The 18,892-nt window shown below is 51.0% G+C and overlaps 1 protein-coding gene across 2 annotated transcripts; it reads right to left on the bottom strand.

Annotated features, from left to right (window-relative positions):
• Positions 1-576: 576 nt before the first annotated feature.
• Positions 577-11,508, bottom strand: Acads (acyl-CoA dehydrogenase short chain). 2 transcript variants are annotated; one of them, XM_036172660.1, is made up of 10 exons: positions 11,389-11,508; positions 9,699-9,862; positions 3,270-3,419; positions 2,990-3,101; positions 2,497-2,648; positions 2,096-2,266; positions 1,879-2,016; positions 1,626-1,721; positions 1,358-1,414; positions 577-1,267 (listed from the first exon to the last, which is right to left on the bottom strand). In XM_036172660.1, the coding sequence occupies exons 1-10, from the start codon at positions 11,432-11,434 to the stop codon at positions 1,115-1,117; spliced, it is 1,239 nt and encodes a 412-aa protein (XP_036028553.1). In that variant the 5' UTR covers positions 11,435-11,508; the 3' UTR covers positions 577-1,114. The 2 variants fall into 2 exon arrangements, with proteins under 2 accessions (XP_036028553.1, XP_036028552.1); XM_036172659.1 differs by lacking the exon at positions 11,389-11,508 and adding an exon at positions 5,066-5,121 and having other exon boundaries at positions 578-1,267; positions 9,699-9,756.
• Between the last annotated feature and the right edge of the window lie 7,384 nt (positions 11,509-18,892).

Here is an 18,892-nt window from a genome sequence, read left to right as displayed (position 1 = left end):
TCTACCCTCGGCAAGGCTGGCTTGCACTGGAGCCCACGGGAATAAGAGGAGATTTCAGGAAACCGAAGAGTGGACCCTCTGGCGCTCACCTGGAACCAGGAGGAATGGAGAGAACGGTCACTTCCGCAAGCTGCAGGCCTCCCTCTGCCCTCAAGAGTGTTGGAAGGGCGATTCCTGGGACAGGTGTGCCTCCTTCCCAGGAAGGCAGCCCGCGTCTGCCCCGCCCCCACCCCGGGGAGCCCACCTGAGCAGGGCACACCCAGAATTGAAACTCCCAGGCTGAAGCTCACATCATCACTTAAGGCCAGCAAAGGGCACAGCGGTCCTCACGCAGCGGCTCCTGTGCCCGTCTCCCCGGCCCCGCTGCTCTTTGCAGGGGGCGGGTACTTACAGAGATGCCCTCCAGTCCGAGGACCCCTGGTCTCTCTGCTGGCTGCTCGTCCACTCAGCCAGGCGACAGGCCCAGCTTTCCCACATTCCCACACCACACATCCCATTGGGTGAGGGCTGTGGCTTACAAGACCCAGTGAAGAAAGACTCGGGAGGAGGGTCGGGCACAAGCGTTTTATTGGCCACAGGCAGGCGGCAGCTGCCCAGCACAACACACACCTGCACTCACTTGACCTCTAGTGAGGGCCCATGACCCAGCCCCCAGCCATCCCAAGATGACACCCCCCCCCCCAGGGATCCAAACGCTGAAACCGGCTGAGGCCTGGCCACTGGGCCACCCCCTCCTCCTCCTGACCCCTGCCCTGTCTCGTGTTCTTGCCCGGGCAGCAGGGCTCTTGGGAACAGCACTGTAAGAGGCAGGGTGGTTTAGCCCTCCCGTGGCCCTGCCTCCTCCAGCAGGCCACTCGGATGAAGAAAGGCACCGTGGATGGGTCATAAAGAAGTAGCCAAGCCCAGTCCTGATCTGACGACTCATTTCTTCTCGGTCACAGGTCACAGCGGCCAGTCTTTCCTCTCTCTCCCTGAGACAGCCGACCCCCAGTCTGACTGGGAGGGTTCAGAATGAGGCAGGTCCCTTTATGGTCTGACCAGGCGTCAATGGTAAGCCACGAGGCTCTGCCTGCCCTTTGCCTCGGGCCACAGGCAGGCAAGCCCCCCAGAGGGCTCAGCTCCGGTAGCTCCGCAGCAGGTGCCCTGCGATCACCAGTCTCTGGATTTCGCTGGTCCCTTCATAGATCTCTGTGATGCGGGCGTCTCGATAGTACCGCTCGGCTGGCATCTCTGTCACGTACCCCATGCCGCCCAGGATCTGGATGGCCTAAGAGGGAAAACAAGGCTAAGAGAGAGAAGTCCCCCACACAGGGGAAAGACAGGGTGGGGAGCAGCTGGGGAAAGGGTCCATGCTCACCTGGTGGCTAACGGCGGTTGCAGCCTCAGAGGCAGCCAGCTTGGCCATGGCCGACTCCTACCCACCAGGAATGGCAGAGTTAACACCTTCACTTTCAGAAGAGACCCCCCAGCTCAACCCCTCCGTGAGAGGAGCATGCACAGCCTCCCCCTTAGCACAGTGAACGTGCAGGCCTACATCTGACTTCTCCTTCAAAGGCCTGGGGTGCCACCCCCCCACACACACACTCCAGGCTATCTATGCCTTGGGAGCCCCTCCCCACAGGCACCTTGGTGAACGGCTTCTTATTGTCCTTCAGCATGGCCGCACGCCAGGTCAGCAGGCGGGCACTCTCCAGGGCCAGGGCCATGTCTGCCAGCTTGAACTGCAACAATCCAGCACCACCCATCAGCCAGGGCTCTCCCTCCCAATGGTCAGGGATGGGGGTGGGAGTGTCGGGGGTGAGGTGAGCAGTGGAAAAGCGAGGCTACCTTCCCTCAACCCACGCCCAGCTCCTGAAAGCCCAACCTCCAACCCCCTACCTGGATGTTTTGGAGCTTGGTGATGGGGGCCCCAAAGGCATTGCGGTTCTCAGCATATTTCACAGCACAGTCGAGGGAGGCCTGGGCGATGCCCAGGGCCTGGGAGGCAATGCCGATGCGGCCCATGTCCAGGGTTTGCTGTGGGGAGCGCCCAGTCAGTAGCTGCAGGCCGGGCCCAGGGCCTGTCCCCAGGGTGCTACCCTTCTGCCAGCCTCACCATGGCTATCTTGAAGCCCATCCCTGGCTCCCCCAGCAGGTTCTCCTTGGGGATGCGACAGTCCTCGAAGATGAGGTTAGCTGTGGATGAGGCCCGGATGCCCAGCTTATCCTCCTTCTTACCCAGCGTGAGCCCGGGAGTTGGCATGGGAACCAGGAAGGCACTGATACCCTGGAAGGGCCCAAGAGTTAGAGTGACTCCCCAGAGCTGGGAGAGCCCCACACAGACACCCGAGCTCAAGCCCTGCCCACCCCAGCCCCAGTACCCTCTGCTGGCTTCAGGGTGCTAAACCCTGCTGGGGAAAGAAAGACCCCACCTCAGCCCCAGCAGGAACCGCACCAGCAGGGCCTAGAGACCGTAAGGGTGTCCCAGGGGTACACTGGCCCATTCTGGGATGCCACCTTGTTCTTCAGGGACCGGTCTGTGCTGGCAAACACCACGGTGGCCGAAGCCTCCCACGAGTTGGTGATCCAGGCTTTGGTGCCGTTGAGGACCCACGAGTCACCGTCTTCCCGGGCCGTGGTGGAGGCAGCTCCCGCATCACTGCCATTTCCTGCCAGGAACACAGACTCGGGACCCCGTGCAAGCACCCTCAGGGCAGAGGGCATCTGGCTGGGAGCCCTGGCTGCCAAGCACAAAGACCCTGCGACTTGGGCTCTGAACAGGCATGGGACATATTCAAGGTGAGGGACTTCCCTCACCAAGTGGGCGCGGCGCCCCCTGCTGTGGCCAGGGGCTGCAGTCCAGCCTGGCACCCCACCCGGAGGTGCTCCAGGGGTTCAGAATTCCAGGAACAGCAGGTCGCAGGCCTGCCTTTCCCCCTGGGGGCATCTGGCTTTTGCCTGTCACCCCGATTCTGAGGTGAGGAGACAGGGACCCTGCCCCGTGCAGTACCTGGCTCACTGAGGGCAAAACAGCCAATTTTGTCACCATTGGTAAAGGGGGTGATCCACCGCTTCTTCTGCTCTGGGGATCCAAACTTCAGGATTGGCCCCAAGTAGAGAGACTGGCGGGGAGAGCGGAGAGTTGGAGGCCACCCCAAGACTTACTCTCTCCAGAGGTCCTCCCAGGGGGACTACAAGGAGACGAGTCTAGGAGCCCAGGATGCTGTGAGACACATGGCCAGGGTCCACACATACTTCCCCAACTGTGCCCAGGACCCAGGAATGCTCACGTTGTTGACGCTCATGATAACTCCGGTGGAGGCACAGCCACGGCTGATCTCCTCCAGGGCAATGGAATAGGCCAGGTAATCCAGGCCCGCACCACTGAACTCCTCCGGCACATCCATGGCCAGCAGCCCGAGCTCACCCATCTTCTTCACCTGGCCCCAGGGAGAGAGCACACATCAGCGGCAGCTGCCATGAGCCTTCTCTCCCCAGCTCCAAACCCACAGCCCGAGCCAGAACCTGCACACTCAGGCCAGGGACCCTAACATTCCCACGGTGACCAGACCCCCCAGCTGAGGTCTGCATGGCAGCACCATCCATTCCGGCCAGGCAGCCTCCACACTTGGCAAGGCCTGTATCTGCCCACAGCTGCAACAGGGAACAGGTAGGGGATGCCCACTGGAGGATTTGGGGTAAGGAACAGAAAGCAGTATGCCACACTGACTTTTCTTCAGTCCCCTCCGTGCATGTATGTGTGTATAAGCACATGCGCTCACCACAGGGCCTTTGCATGTACCATTTCGCTGTTTACTCATAGCCAACTTTCTACTAAGTGATGGATGAGCACAGGTTTTTCAGCCGCTCTATGAAAGCAACACTATGTTAACCTCCTAGTAAGGTGGAACCCGGGCTCAGAGAGGTTAAACAATCTGCTCAGGTCCACAGAGCATCGAAGGCATCAGTTCTCAACCTATGGGTCCCGACCCCTTTGGGGTAGAATGGCCTTTCACGGGGGTCACCTAAGGTCATCAAAAAACACAGATATTTACAGCATGATTCATAATAGTAGCAAAATTAGTTATGGAGTAGCAACAAAAACTTTATGGTTGGGGGTCACCACAACAGGAGGAGCTGTATTAAAGGGGCACAGAGTCAGGAAGGGTAAGAACCGCTGCTCCAAGGGCTGTGAGTGGGTGGGACTGCAAACTGAGCAAGAGAATCTTAGGCAGCTTTTTCCATCACTCAACTCGGACCCCCGAGGACCCCCAGATTCCTTCACCTCTCAGCCTGCTGTCCAGAGACAGGTGGACCACACCCTACCCGACTTCCGGGGATCTGGGACAAGGATGGAGGAGGGTGGTCGCTACCATTAGATCTTTTATGGTCAGTGCCCAGTGAGGGCTGATCCCCAGTTCCATGATCCCCAGCAGCTACACAATGCGCAGCTCTAGGTAACGGCACCCGACGACGCACCCTCCATACACTTAAACGTTTTCCTTTATTTTTATTTTGTGTCGTGAGCGTTTTTTGCCCGCATGTGTCTGCACCATGTGTGTGCAGCGCCTACAGAGGCCAGAAGAGGGCAGATCCCCGTGAGCCACTGTGTGTGTGTGTACCATGAATGTGAGTTGAGGGAACAGTAAGAGGTAGGGAAGAGAGGGAAGAGATGGTGTACTCATGAATTAAACTCTCAAAAAAAAAAAAAAAAACCAATTTCTTTTGAGGCAGGGTCTCGTGGAGCCCAGGTTGGCCTGGAGCTAGCTATTACCTGATCCTCCTGCCTCCACTTCCTGTGTGCCAGGATCACAGGCAGGCTCCACTTCCTGTGCTCAGTTATGAGTTGCTTGGACTCAAAGCTTGGGGCCGATGCTCGCCATGCCAGCATGTGCCAAATGGGCTACATCCCTACCCACATGAGTTTTTTTTTTCTTTCCAAAGAAGTTTTTTTCCTCTATTTTTTTGAGTTTCAAATAAGAGTACTCTGCACCATTCCCTCTTCCCCGTGCTCCCTCTAACTCCTCCAACGCCCCAGAGTCAAGGCCTCTGACTCTCTAACCACCTGTTTACTTTTTAAACTGACCTCCTGCCTTCACCTCCAAGTGCTGGAATCACAGACATGGGCTACCATGCCCTGCGCTGCAAAATAAATAGATAAATAAATAGATTAAAATAAACGTATGGAGGGGCTGGAGAGACGGCTCATCACTGAAGAGCACTGGCTGCTCTCTCAGGGGACCCGGATTCCCAGTACTCACATGTTGGCTCAAAACTAGTCCCTGGGGGATCCGATGCCCTTGTCTGGCTCCCTGGACACCAGGCACACACATGGTGTCCAGACATACATGTAGATGTAATACCCATACACACATAAAAATATACTTTTTGAGTTAAAAAAAAACTATTTAAAAACGTTTTTTTCCTCCACTGAGAAGGGTCTATGGGTGCTGTGTGTTAAGTTTCAAACCCAGGACAAATGGATGAGATGCCATTTAATGTATCTAACCTCGACCTGGCCTCAAGGCCCTCAGTCCCTACCTGTTATGGGGTGTGGCTGACATACCCCGCCCTCCACCTTGAACTCTCCAGCCCAGGGGCTGGGCAGCCCTTCCTCCCAGAGGCTCTTCCCTCTATGATCCAGACATTTGGCTAAACCACCACCAGCAGCACCACCCCCCTCCCCTGCCCCTTACCTTTGACCAGGTCCTAGCAGCTGCACCTGGTTCCCCTCTCTCCTCTCTCCCTCGCCCTCGCCCTCCCCACACACGGCCCAGCCCATCATGGTCATGTCCACTCTGGGCTCTCCCAGGTGTCCCTGTCTCTGCCTATGCTCTCCCTTTTACCTACAATAAACTTTCCGCTCCACCATTCCCAGGAGCAGCATGGCCTTAGAGGCCTTTCCTTTTGATTTCTTCTTTCCATTCCCTGGACACCTGCAAGGCTCAGGACTCCGAGCCTCGCACCCCACCCCCAAACAAAATAACCATTTCAAGGCTAAGGACCATGAAGCTATAAACACTGGCTTGGTACACCTACGTTTATTTCTTTTCTTTGTTAGTTTAGGCGTAAAAAGACTGAAGTTCAATTTGGCTGTGAAACGGCCAACAAGGCAGAACCTGGCACCAGCCTTCCCGAGGCTTGCCCACTTTCCACACAGCGGCCCCTCTGCTCCTCGGCAAACCTGCTATTCCTATTCTGGGGAAATAAAACCATTCCTCAGCAAAAAGCTCAGAACTCTCCAAGCTCTGGGTCCTGCAGAGGTGGCTCCGAAGTCTGTTTCTACCTCCACATGACCGAGTGACTGCTGAGCAGAGTGTCTGTCTGGCCTGTTTCCTCAGCAGAAGCTACTGATCATAAAGAACAGGTTCCCGTGAGCTGATCTGAAGAGGACATGGGTATGTCATATGCAGCACACAAACGTCCAGACGTTAGCTACAGGTGTTGTTATTAGTATGCCTTTGCTTTGGGGTTGGTTTTTATTGGTTTGGGAATTTTGTGGGGTTTTTGGTGATTTTTGTTTGGCTGGTTGGTTTTTGTGATCTCACTAAGTAGTTCAGGCTGACTTTGACCTTGGGATCCTCCTGCCTCAGCCTCAGGAATATATCATGCTTTATTGCTTAAGTTCTTGTTGCATTTAAAAGAAAAAAAAAAAAAACAACTTTAGGTAGGGTGTCCCTCTACAGTCCTGGTGGCCTGGGACTCAGGCTGTAGACCAGGCTGGCCTCAAACTCACAGAGGTCTGGCGTTGGCCTCCTGAGCACTAGGATTCTCTGGGATTAAGGGTGTGTGCACCACTCCCAGCTCTTTGCTCTCTGGCTACGTTCCCTTTGGGCAGACCCTACTTTCTCTATGCTACTCTTGGTGGGTTTTTGCCTGTTTCCAGTTGAGCTGTTAAAAAGGAAAGGAGACGCAAATGTTCCTGTGCGTGTCTGTGGGTGAACGAAGGCACCCGGTTTGGTTGGACATATCTCCAGGGGTCACAGGTCACAGATAGGCTTGCCCCTGGGGATGGTACTGAGCCTGGCACACCTGCACACATGGCGGAAGTAGAACCGGGAGGAGGAAGTCATGGGGCAGCTCAGGGTGGGATAGTGAGAGACTTGTGCCACCTGAGCTGGGCACTTGCCTGGTGGCTGTGGAGTCACACGGTACCGGTCAGTCGCTATGGATGATTGATTGATAAATAAAATGCTGATTGGCCAGTAGCCAGGCAGAAAGTATAGGCGGGACAAAGAGAGAGGAGAATGCTGGGAAGAGAAGGCTGAGGCAGAGAGACGCTGCCAGCTGATGCCATGAGGAGCAGGCTGTAAAGTACGAGTCACGTGGCAAGATTTAGATGAACAGAAATGGGTTCATTTAAGATAGAAGAACTAGATAGCAAGAAGCCTGAGCCATTAGGCCAAACAGTTTAAATAATATAAGCGTTTGTGTGTTTATTTTATAAGTGGGTTGCGGGACTGCCGAGGCTTGGCAGGACCTGGAGAGAAACTCTCCAGCTACAGTCAGTGTTTGCTTCTCTCTCTCTCTCTCTCTCTCTCTCTCTCTCTCTCTCTCTCTCTCTCTCTTTCCAGACAGGGTTTCTCTGTGTAGCTCTGGCTGTCCTGGATCTCACTCTGTAGACCAGGCTAGCTCAAACTTAGAGATCCACCTGCCTCTGCATCTTAGGTGCTGGGATTAAAGGTGTGCGCCTCCACAGCCTGGCTTGTTTGTCTTAACTGATGATGCTGCCTGCTTACTTCCTGTCTCGGTTATTATAGAGGGTTCTAAACTTCCAGGTCCAGAATAGAATTTAATGATTATAAAGACTCACACCACCGGCCCCTAGCATGGTGTGCTGCTGCTGGGCCTAAAACCCTGGCGCTCAGGAGGGAGCCTGGGACAGAAGCATTGTGACTTTTGAGTCCAGGGCTACTTAGCAAGACTCTCTCTTGAATAACAAAGCACAAAACATTTGAGGAATTATAAAACCCAGAAGAAAGGAAATGTATTGATGTGTCAAAGCGTAGGGAGATTTGGCAGAGCCCAGGGCAGTGGCCTCCCAGTTTCTCAGACCCCAGAGTCTGAGAGACTGGTTCCAAAATCCTCCCATCCACCACTCAGGTCCCATGGGTGGCAAGGAAGCCACCTTCAATTTGGAATGATGTTGTCAAACCTCCCCTGTCCCCCGAGACATGTTCCTCTTGGTGACCCCACCTGAAGCTGTGCCTCACCTTGCTCAGTGGAAATGTGAAGAAAGATGCAAGCATTGGGGAGGAAGAGAAGCAGGCAGGCCCTCAGGCAGAGCTGCACACACCAGCAAACCCCAGGCAGAGCTGCACGCACCAGCAAACCCCAGCAGAGCTGCACACACCAGCAAACCCCAGCAGAGCTGCACACACCAGCAAACCCCAGCAGAGCTGCACACACCAGCAAACCCCAGGCAGAGCTGCACACACCAGCAAACCCCAGGCAGAGCTGCACACACCAGCAAACCCCAGGCAGAGCTGTACACACCAGCAAACCCCAGCAGAGCTGCACACACCAGCAAACCCAGGACACTGCACTTCTCCGTTCTCCAGCTGTTTTAACTAGGTTAAAAATGACCACAGGGCTGAGATGGCTCCGTGGTTAAGAGCACTGGCTGCTCGTCCAGAGGACCAGAGTTCAGTTCCCAGCACCCACATCAAGCAGCTCACAACCACCTGTAACTCCAGCTCCAGGTGATCTGACACCCTCTTCTGGCCTCTGTGGGCACCTGCACACACCCCACATACCCTATCCCACACACATAAATACAAATAAAATAAACCCAAAGAAAGCAACCACAGAGGCCAGCTCAGTGGTAATGTACCTGCCAAGCAAGCCTGGTGACCTGAGTTTGATCCCTGGAACCTATGTAGAGGTGAAAGGGGAGAAGCATCTCCACACAGTCACCCTCTATCTCCCCACACATACCATAGCATACTCACACCCATAAACACACACACACGCCATACACATAGCACACATGCACAATAATGATAATAATAGTTAAGACAATAAGAAAATGAATATGGTATTAAGAGGTCCACTGTGCCAGGTGTGGTAGCACAAGAGGCAAAGACAGGCAGAGCTCTGTGAGTTTGAGGCCAGTCTGATCAACACAGGAAAGTTCCAGGCCAGTCAGGGCTGCACAGTGAGACCCTGTCTCAATAAAGCAAACAGGGAAAGATGGTTCTGTGGTTAAGAGCACTTGATGCTCTTTTCTTGTTTTTCAAGACTGGGTTTCTATTTGTAGCCTTGGCTGTCCTGGAACTCACTCTGTAGACCAGGATGGCCTCGAACTCACAGAGATCTGTCTGCCTGCCTCTGTGCCCCCCCCCCCCCGAGTGCTGGGATTAAAGGCGTGTGCCACCACTGCCCGGCTGCACTTGGTGCTCTGGCAGAGGACCAGGGTTCAATTCCCAGAACCCACAAGGTGGCTCATAACTGCCTGTAACTCCAGTTTCAGGAGATATGATGCCCTCTTCTGGCCTTGACAGGTATTACATGCACATGATGGGTAGAAAAGCAGGCACACACATAGGCATTAAATTAATAAATAATTTTTAAAAAAAAGTTTTACAAATTTCAGCAGAAGGCCTGAAGCTGAGCAGAGAGAACCTTCCAAGCACGTCCTGAGCTTCCTACCCGAGGTCTTGGTGCCTCTGGCCGCTGCCACTCACACAAGAGCAAGTGGCTGAGGCTGCTACTCTCACCTGAGCTGCGGGGAAGAGATGCTCCTTGTCCAGCTGGGCTGCGATGGGGACCAGCTCCTTCTCAGCAAAGTCACGGCATGTCTGACGCAACATCTGATGTGTCTCAGGCAGCTCCACAGACTGGTAAACAGTATGTAACCTGCGCCAGTCTCGAGAATGGAGAGCTATCAGGGAAGGGCAGGAGTTAGGGAAGGGCAATGGAAGAGATCTTGTTTGTTTATTTGTTTTTTGTTTTTCGAGACAGGATTTCTCTGTGTAATTTTGGTGCCTTTCCTGGAACTCACTCTGTAGCCCAGGCTGGCATCAAACTCACAGAGATCCACCTGCCCCTGCCTCCCAAGTGCTGGGATTAAAGGTGCACACCGCCACCCAGCTTGGAAGACATTTTAAGATTTATTTCGTTTTACATATCTGTGTTTTGTTGGTGCACATGCATGGAGGTACCCACAGAGGCCAGAAGAGGGCATCAGATCCCATGGACCTGGAGTTACAGGGAGTTATGAGCTGCCCAACATGGGTGCTGGGATCTAAATTCAAGTCCTCTGCAAAAGCAGCAAATACTGAGGTTGGGGGCAGGGAGATCGTTTAAGCCTGGAGTTCAGGCTAGCCTAGGCAATTTATCAAGACTCCATCTCAGAGGGCTCAGCGGTTAAGAGCACATGCTGCTCTTGCAGAGGACCTAGCAAAGTTCCCACCACCCATGGGGTGGCTAACAAGGGTCTGTAACTAAAGTTCTAGGGGATCTGATACCTTCTTCTGGCCTCTGGGCACGGCATGTATCTTTTGCCAGCAGGCAAAACACTCATACACATAAAACAAAAATAAACTTTTAAGGAAAAAAAATTAGATCACTACTCCAGATCCCCCACCCTCTCTCAAAGGAAAAAACAAACAGCTTTATTGATACAATGTCAATAGAGCTGCTACTGAAGAGCCCAGGCTAACTGAATGCCTAACTGCTGGCTAAACGCTTGCATCCCCAGTATAATCCCAATTATAACACTTCGGGGAAAGGGGTTTAAGTTTCACTGGGTCTGGATTTCTATAAAGTGTGGGAAACAACAGCGCACAGCTCCCAGGAGTGGGAGGAAAAAAGAAGTACTAATGCCTGGTTTAGCACAGGTCAATTGTTATTGTTAGCCAGAGGAAGCGCTGGTCATAGTGTCAGGGTTGCTACAGAGGAGACAAAACACTATTTAAAAACAAAAACTAAAACTAAAGGCTAACATGGTTGTCTAACCCGTTAGATGCCAACCACTACGACTTCATGTGCATCCTGTGATTTAATACAACTCCGAGGGCAGAAACAGTTCACACTTGGACCAACTGATGCTGAGCGCGTCACGTCCAAGGTCACAGGTGGGAGTTCAAGGCCAGGCCTCAAAACTGGAGGACCCACCAACTCACCCAGAACCTCGGCTGGCACTGAAATGGGGGGGACAGGGGTGTGGCCGCGGCCGCGCGAAGAGGAGCTGGCGATGAGGGTCCCACGCGAAGGGGGCCGGGCAGGAGCCCAGATCCCCGCAGAGCCCGGGCCGGGCACCCAACTAGGGCAAAGGCCGCGCGCGCGCAGCCGGGTGCCCCCGCCCGCCCGCCGCCCGCCCGCCCCCGGCCGCGGCAGGTCCCGCCGGCAGCATCTCCGCCGTGCGGCCGGGCCTGGGCTCCGCGGGCACAGCCCGAGCGCACTCACCTCGGCGGAGCGGGCCAGGGGCCCGGGCGAGCAGCGCGGCGGCCATGGACACCGACCTCGCCGAGCGCTGGCTTGCGGCGGCCGAGTGTTCCGGATGGCAGGGGCAGGGCAGGGCCACGCCCACTGCCCACGGGGGCGGGGCGGGCGCGGAGCCGGGGCCACGCCCACCTGACGGTAGGCGGGGGGGGGGGGGGGGGGGGGGCAAGCCCAAGACGCGCTTGCGCCCTAGGGACACGGCCGCGGGGTGTTACTCCCGCCGATCCAGAGAGTGCAGGTTTCCTCAGCTCCTTTTCCAGCCCTCTTTCTTTAGTAAGGCTGCTTACGGCGCAGAGGCGTAAAAATAAAAACAAGGAGCTGGAGAGAGGGCTCAGCACTGCTCTTCCGGAGGACCTGGGTTCAATTCCCAGGACACCCGTGGCAGCTCACAACTGTCTGTGACTCCAGTTCCAGGGGACCCAACACCCACGGCAAAACACCAATGTACATAAAATAAAAATTAAATTAAAAAAAACAAGCAAACAACCCTCGGTTTAAAACCCTCGGTACGAGAACCCATTCCCTAAATCCAATTCTATACAAAGAGCGCACACACACACACACACACACACACACACACACACACACACGTCTCCCTGTGTGACAAAGTAAATTCAAGGCCAGCTTGGGCAACTTTGTGGTATCTGGCTTCAAAATAAAGTATAAATAGGCCTGGGGACTACAGGTCAGCGGTAGAGCTCTTGTCTAGAGACTTAAGGCACTGGTTTCAGTATTAGGGAGAGAAGAAAAGGGCTAGCCCCCATACCCCTGCCACCCTGCATCCTGACAGTGTGGTGCCTGGCTCCCTGACCACCTTTGCTCTGTCCATACAGGGCATGCAGCTTTTCTACAAAACAGCCTGGATGATCCTCTTCACCTCACCAAGGCTGTCTTGCCAGGCCTTCCTCCTCCACTGGAATTAAGGGCTTGCTCCACCAGCTCCAGCTGCTTCCACACTTTGCCCCTGGGGATGTTTTTACTTTTTATTTCTGTTTCCAAAACGGGCTGGAGGGCTCAGAATTAGGCCCATTGCATGGGGTTGCCTGGCAGGAAGAACCCTCCCGCCCTGAGATGTGAAATACAGCTACTGTCCTGAGCACCTCCTAGTTGGGAGCAGAGCCCTGTTGGGAGCAGGGGTGGTGCCCCTTAATGCCAAGGGTTGAGTCCTAGCACCCTCAGAATACCTTCACTCTGTTCCGGAAACTATGTCACCATCCTCTGGATTACAGGGCCCACCAAGTCTGTATTATTCCTAGCTGCTCTGGAGTCACATGACTGCACATGGCTGTCAGCAGTCAGGCAAAATACTTAGTCACTCCAGGGCCTTCCGTCCTAAATCTGTGCGCTGCGCAGTGTGATCACATAATCTAAATGCTGTCAGATCACGGAATTTATGTGCATGCGTGGCATACATAAATCCATATGTGCACGCACGAGGTGACCTATAAAAGCAGGCTCTACCCGCTCCCCGTACTCGCTTGCTCTCTCTCCCTCTCTTCCTCTCTCCCCTTCTCTTGTCTTTCCCCTCACTCCCTCTCCTCCCCCGGAACCTTTCTTTTCGGTAGGCCTACTCACCTCCACCCTCTCCTGTCCCTAATAAAAACTCTTACAGTGGGTTCTGTTGTACCTCATGTTTTCTCCTGCCTGATAAATAACGCTGACAAATAAATAACACTAACTCAACCTTCACGCCTCCTGGTTTACAAGCATCCTCTTAAGCTGTCTTTCTCTATCTTTTCTATCGAAAGCTATTGGGGTGCTGCCCCTCGATAGCCTTCACCCAGAGTTCAGAAGAGATGCTACCAGTGGCGGATTAATCTGAGGGCTTCTCTAATGAATCTGTGCACACAAAACTCTTCAGTTCACACTTTATTCTCCTGAGTCCGTCTCTCTACACAGCTTCTCCTTTGCTCTCACACTTAGCTCCTTTCTTGCCTTTTATTTATCATTTTTTATTTCTGGAATAGGGGGCTCAATTCTACCTTGGCCTTGTTTACCCAATCCCTTTTTGTGGTTAAAACCCATCTATAGCATTTGAGCTGCAATCGTCCATACTAGAGATTAATAACCCAGCCATTTGCTGCAGGACATGTCTTCCCCAGAGGGTGATAGGTAAGAAGGGGATGACGTCTGGACAGAATATGCCATAATTTTTTTTAAAGATTTATTTATTTATTTGTATACAATGTTTCCCTGTATGTATGCCTGCACACCAGAAGAGGGTGCCAGATATCATTACAGGTGGTTGTGAGCCACCATGTGGTTGCTGGGAATTGAACTCAGGACCTCTGGAAGAGCAGCCGGTGCTCTTAACCTCTAAGCTATTTCTCCAGCCCCGCCATAATTTTTTTAATCTGACCATCTTAATATTCCTGAGCTTCTGGCTACATTATTAGCTTAACCTAGGCCCATAAAAGACGAAGGAGTAAATGGTCTCAAGCACTCAGCCAGTCTTTTCCTGAAATGTGAGAAATGACAATTATTTTCTTTCCCTGTATTTTAAGCATTTAGTTGGTCTGGAGTATTTAATTTCCTAAACCCAGAAAGCCATGTCAACAGCGGCAGTACCCTATACTCTGTCTTGCACAACTCTGAATTGTTTTTGTATTGTGGAAGGTGGAATATAAGTCCATTTTAAAGCCTATATACGTTAGACCTCAGTAAAGAATTATATCCATAGATCTAACTTAGGCATGCACCCCCAATGTGTCTAGGTTATTTACTGAGACTCATGTATCAGTTATAACATATCTAGATGTTTACATATTTATCTATCCCAATAACCTATATTTCACATATCCTGTTATTTCTTAGCTTTCCTAAACATTCTTTATATCTAATCCTCCATATCCTTATAAAAAACTTTACATCTAAAAGCATTTTTACATTTAATTCGTCAGGAGACATAGGTGATCAATTACAGAGAGCAGCCAATGTGGTGAATTCCTTTAAACAAAGGAACAGTCGAAGATTATTTTGAAATCTGTTTGGTGAGCTATCTTTTATTTGAAATTAGATAGCAGGGTAAATTATCTTTAGACCTGGTTAAGTGGAAATAATCTAAGTAATCTCAAAGTATAATTTGGACAAAACCCTGGCAATAAGAGGTATGGCAGTTTTATCTAAAGTGGGAAGCTTAAATATTTTAAATGCCAAGGGGCTATGTAATGAATTGATTATATTAATATTTAGCATACTTAGCATGTATATAAACATGATTTTGTATATGTTAGAGAATTTGACCATTATTAAGATAATCAAGCTTTACCTTGTATCCTAATAGTTATCTTTAATAGCTTATAATTTAAGTACAATTTATCCTTAACAGTTTATAGTTTAAGTTGGCCAATCAATCAATAAGTTGTATATCCTAATTATCTTTAATAGCTTATAATTAAAGTAAACTTATTCTTAACAGTTTATGTTAGTTGTCCTTATAAACTTAGAACTTTAAGTTTTATCCCTGTTACTGCCTCTGGTTTACACTCTCAGGAGGTCTTGTAGTGTGATAATATTGTGTTACCTCCTTCTAAGACCCCAAATGAAATAACAGCAGGTTCCTCCCTAGAAGGGAGGGGTCACAATCTTTGCGGCTATCATAGTCCGCCAGTGAAACCATCCCACAAGGTCCACGGCCCTTAGGGGTCCTCTTGACCTTTCTTTTTTTCAGGGGGCCTTTTGGGATTCAGATAGTCTGTTGCTTCCTCATCTACGCTTGCAAACAGACTGGAGCTGACCGAAATGCCTCTTAAGTCTGTGTCCTATAACTTCTATCAAAAACTGTTTCTCTTTAGACTCCTTCTGACCCATGGTGCCAGAAATATTCTTAGGGAAGAGGGGATTCATATTCAAACTACTCACCACTCTAGGAGGTACTGGGTCCTCAGGGTCTGCGGCACCCTTTGGTGAGGTCCACTCCGTAGCTGAAGACTTCGGGGGTCACCTTTATGAACCCCTTGGAAGCTGTCTACTCTGGACAGCCTCTGCCAAGCGACACCTCTCTCCCTGAATGGACTTGAATGATTACTCTTCTGATTACTATGGTTACCGTTCAAAGGCATCAGGTATCAAAAGCTATTGGGGTCCTGCCCCTCGATAGCCTTTCTTTTTGGTAGGCCTACTCACCTTCACCCTGTCCTGTCCCTAATAAAAACTCTTACAGTGGGTTCTGTTGTACCTCATGTTTTCTCTTGCCCGGTAAATATCACCTACAAATAAATAACACTAACTCAACCTTCACACCTCCTGGTTTACCAGCATCCTCTTAAGCTGTCTTTCTCTATCGAAAGCTATTGGGGTGCTGCCCCTCGATAGCCTTCATCCAGAGTTCCAGAAGAGACGCTACCAGTGGCGGATTAATCCGAGGGCTTCTCTAATGAATCTGTGCACACAAAACTCTTCAGTCCATACTTTATTCTTCTGAGTCGTTCTCTCTCTACACAGCTTCTTTCCTGCTCTCACACTTTCTTGCCTGATTCCCTCTACATCGTTCTGCTGTTCCCTCTAAGTGGTATCTTGAGTCCGTCATCTTAGTTCTGCCCACCTTGGTCTTCCCATCTCGTTCTTCCCTGTCAGGCTCTTCCTCATCCACATCTTGGCCTTCTAGTTCTCCAATTCAGTCTCTCCAAGCCCCTGAGGTTTACAGGTATACACCCCTGCAGTAGCAGTGCTCTGGCTAAGGCAAGGTCACCAGGCTTGAGTTCTTACAGGGTCATAAAGGCAGATGAGAGTTTTCCTCAGGCAGTGACTGTCAGGCTTTCCTTTACAACCCAAAAAGGGGAGTGGTAAATAAAGGAGGGGGTCAACTAAGAGCTAAAATTGGTTAATATATCAGAAAAAGTGAATTTATGTGCTCAAACTACATTCCTAGAGGTGGTTAGGTAAAATGTTAGAAGTCTATAATGTTAGTATAAATGCCACTAAGGGGTTGGGAATTTAGCTCAGTGGTCCTCAGCTCCCAAAAACAAACAAATAAACAAACAAACAAACAAACAAACAAAACCAACAAGGCTGTATAAGAAAGGAGGGTCTGAGCTTAATTTGCACAAGAAACAAAGCTATGCACCTAGACCTAGGAGACAGGTGGTGTCTCCATAAGGGTGTTTACCTTAATTTAGGAGAATCAGAGCTTTGTCTGAAATGCTTTGTCCTGTCTGCCTTTTGCTCTGGATGCTAGAGAAGTTTATCAGATAAAACACACTGTTACAAGTTCTTGGGGAAGGTTTGAGAGCACACAAGAAAGTCATAGCAGGAAACAGCTGACGTATTAAAAGCTGAATACCACCAAACACTCCTTGATATCTGGGTTCCTCGGGAAGAATTCCCTGATTCCTCCAGGCATAGCTTTACCATACTCAGCTGAATCCCTACTACACTCCTGCGGCTGGTAGCATTTCTCCCTGGAACCAGACACCTGTAGTTAGCACTGACCTGACCTGCTCACCAAAAGTCTACATCCCCTCATGGAATTGATCCACTTCCTAGGAAACAATAAACTGCAGTAAAGGTGCAGTGGTTTGGGTTACAAATGTCCCCATCTGTCCATTTCTCCCTCTCTCCAAAGTCTGGAGCTGCCTTAAAAAAGAAAAAGAAAAAAGCCTTTCAAATAATGTGTTAAATGACCATTATTAGTCAATACTCTGAGGTTACCCCGTCATCCTCCCTGCCTGGTCACCAGCTCTGGGTGGAAGACAAGAGCAGGTGACAAACAGAGAGGAATACTGGGGCTTGAGCGACGGCACCTTGAAGTGCTTTACACAGTTTGGAGTCCATTAGACCTGGGTGCAGCAATGCAGCAGGTAGGGAATACAAAGACAGGAGGATCCTGGGGGCTCACTGGCGTGCAGTCTAGAGGACTCAACAAGAAAAACCTGTCTCAAAAAATAAGATGGCCTGTGGCCCATTGGGCCTGGCTGGCCTGGAACTTGTGTTTAAGTAGACTAGAGACTGGCCTTGAACTCGTGGAGATCAGCATGCCTTTGCCTCTGGAATGCTGGGATTACAGGCATGTACCACCAAAAATAAAAGGGAGCCGGGCAGTGGTGGTGGCGGCAGCGGCGCATGTCTTTAATCCCAGCACTTGGAAGGCAGAGACAGGTGGATCTATGTGAGTTCGAGACCAGCCTGGTCTACAGAGCGAGTTCCAGGATAGTCAGGGGTACACAGAAAAACCCTGTCTCAAATAAATACATACATACATACATACATACATACATACATACATACATAAATAAATAAATAAATAAATGGGGGAAACAAATTTATCATGGGCCTACAAGATGGCTCAGGGAGTAAAGACACTTGCTGCCAAGTCTGATGCCCTGAGTTCAACCCCAGCACCCACATTTGTGGAAGGAAAACTGACTGCACAAGTTGTTCTCTGACCTTCACCCACACTCAGAGCCATGTGTGCACATGCACACACACAGATACTGCAAGAAGAAAAAAATGTCATGATCTTCAACAGAGGCCAGTAATTATGCCAGAAACCACCTAAAACAAATTTCCTTTTGCTACTGGGGACTGTACACATCCTAGGCACCTATTCTAGAACTAAGCTGTACCCTGACCTCGGGGTGTACATAGGTCTAAAGTTTGTATTTTTAATTGTGTGTAAATGTGTCTACATGGAGTTCAGGTGCCCCTAGAGACCTGGAGTCTGATCCCCGGGAGCTGGAGTTACAGGTGGCTGTGAGCCACTCACTATGGGTGTTGGGAACTGAACTTGGGTCCTCTACAAAAGCAGTGCACATTTTTAACTATTGAGTCTGTTTTGGTTAAAAGTGTACACATTTTCTAGGGAGACAGCCAAATTAGCTGGAAGAACAGGGTAAGGGAAAGAACTGGGTGTAAACCCCTAGGAGCCCAGGGGTGTTCAGGGTGGGTGACGTAAATGTTCTACAGTGACTGTGGTGGGGATAAGGTTGTGTGCGTGTGTCAAAATGTGTGGGGTTGCCGGGCAGTGGTGGCACATGCCTCTAATCCCAGCACTCGGGAGGCAGAGACAGGTGGATCTCTGTGAGTTCGAGGCCAGCCTGGGCTACCAAGTGAGTTCCAGGAAAGGCGCAAAGCTACACAGAGAAACCCTGTCTTGAAAAACAAACAAACAAACAAAAATGTGTGGGGTTTTTTGTTTCTTTCTTTCATGATGGGGCTTGAATCCAGGGCAAACACTGTATTACTGAGTTATACCCCCAGACCAAACTGTACTTTTGAATTTGCTTGTTTTCGAAGACAGGATCTTGCTACGCAGCCTAGGCTGCCTTTGAACTTCCAATCCTCTTGCCTGGGTGCTGGTATTACAGACAGGTACTTGCAATTCCTGGCTCTAAAGTATACTCATTTTTTTGAGACAAGGTCTCCCTGTGTAGCCCTGGCTGTCCTGAACTCGCTCTGTAGACCAGACTGGTGTTAAACTCACAGAGATCCTCCTGCCTCTGCCTCTGGAGTGCTGGGACTAAAGGTGTGC

This window comes from Onychomys torridus, chromosome 22, assembly GCF_903995425.1.
Source record: "Onychomys torridus chromosome 22, mOncTor1.1, whole genome shotgun sequence".
Taxonomy (NCBI): Eukaryota; Metazoa; Chordata; class Mammalia; order Rodentia; family Cricetidae; genus Onychomys; species Onychomys torridus.
This window is presented reverse-complemented; position numbering and strand designations above follow the sequence as displayed.

Bases quoted from the DNA above. Each gene is read 5' to 3' on its own strand.
- Acads (XM_036172660.1), bottom strand. From the start codon at position 11,434: ATGGCCGCCGCGCTGCTCGCCCGGGCCCCTGGCCCGCTCCGCCGAG. The intron at 3,420-9,698 runs GTGAGAGTAGCA...CCCTGGGGCCAG, and splicing joins ATCTCTTCCCCGCAGCTCAG to GTGAAGAAGATGGGTGAGCT. The intron at 2,649-2,989 runs GTACTGCACGGG...TGTTCCTGGCAG, and splicing joins TTTTGCCCTCAGTGAGCCAG to GAAATGGCAGTGATGCGGGA.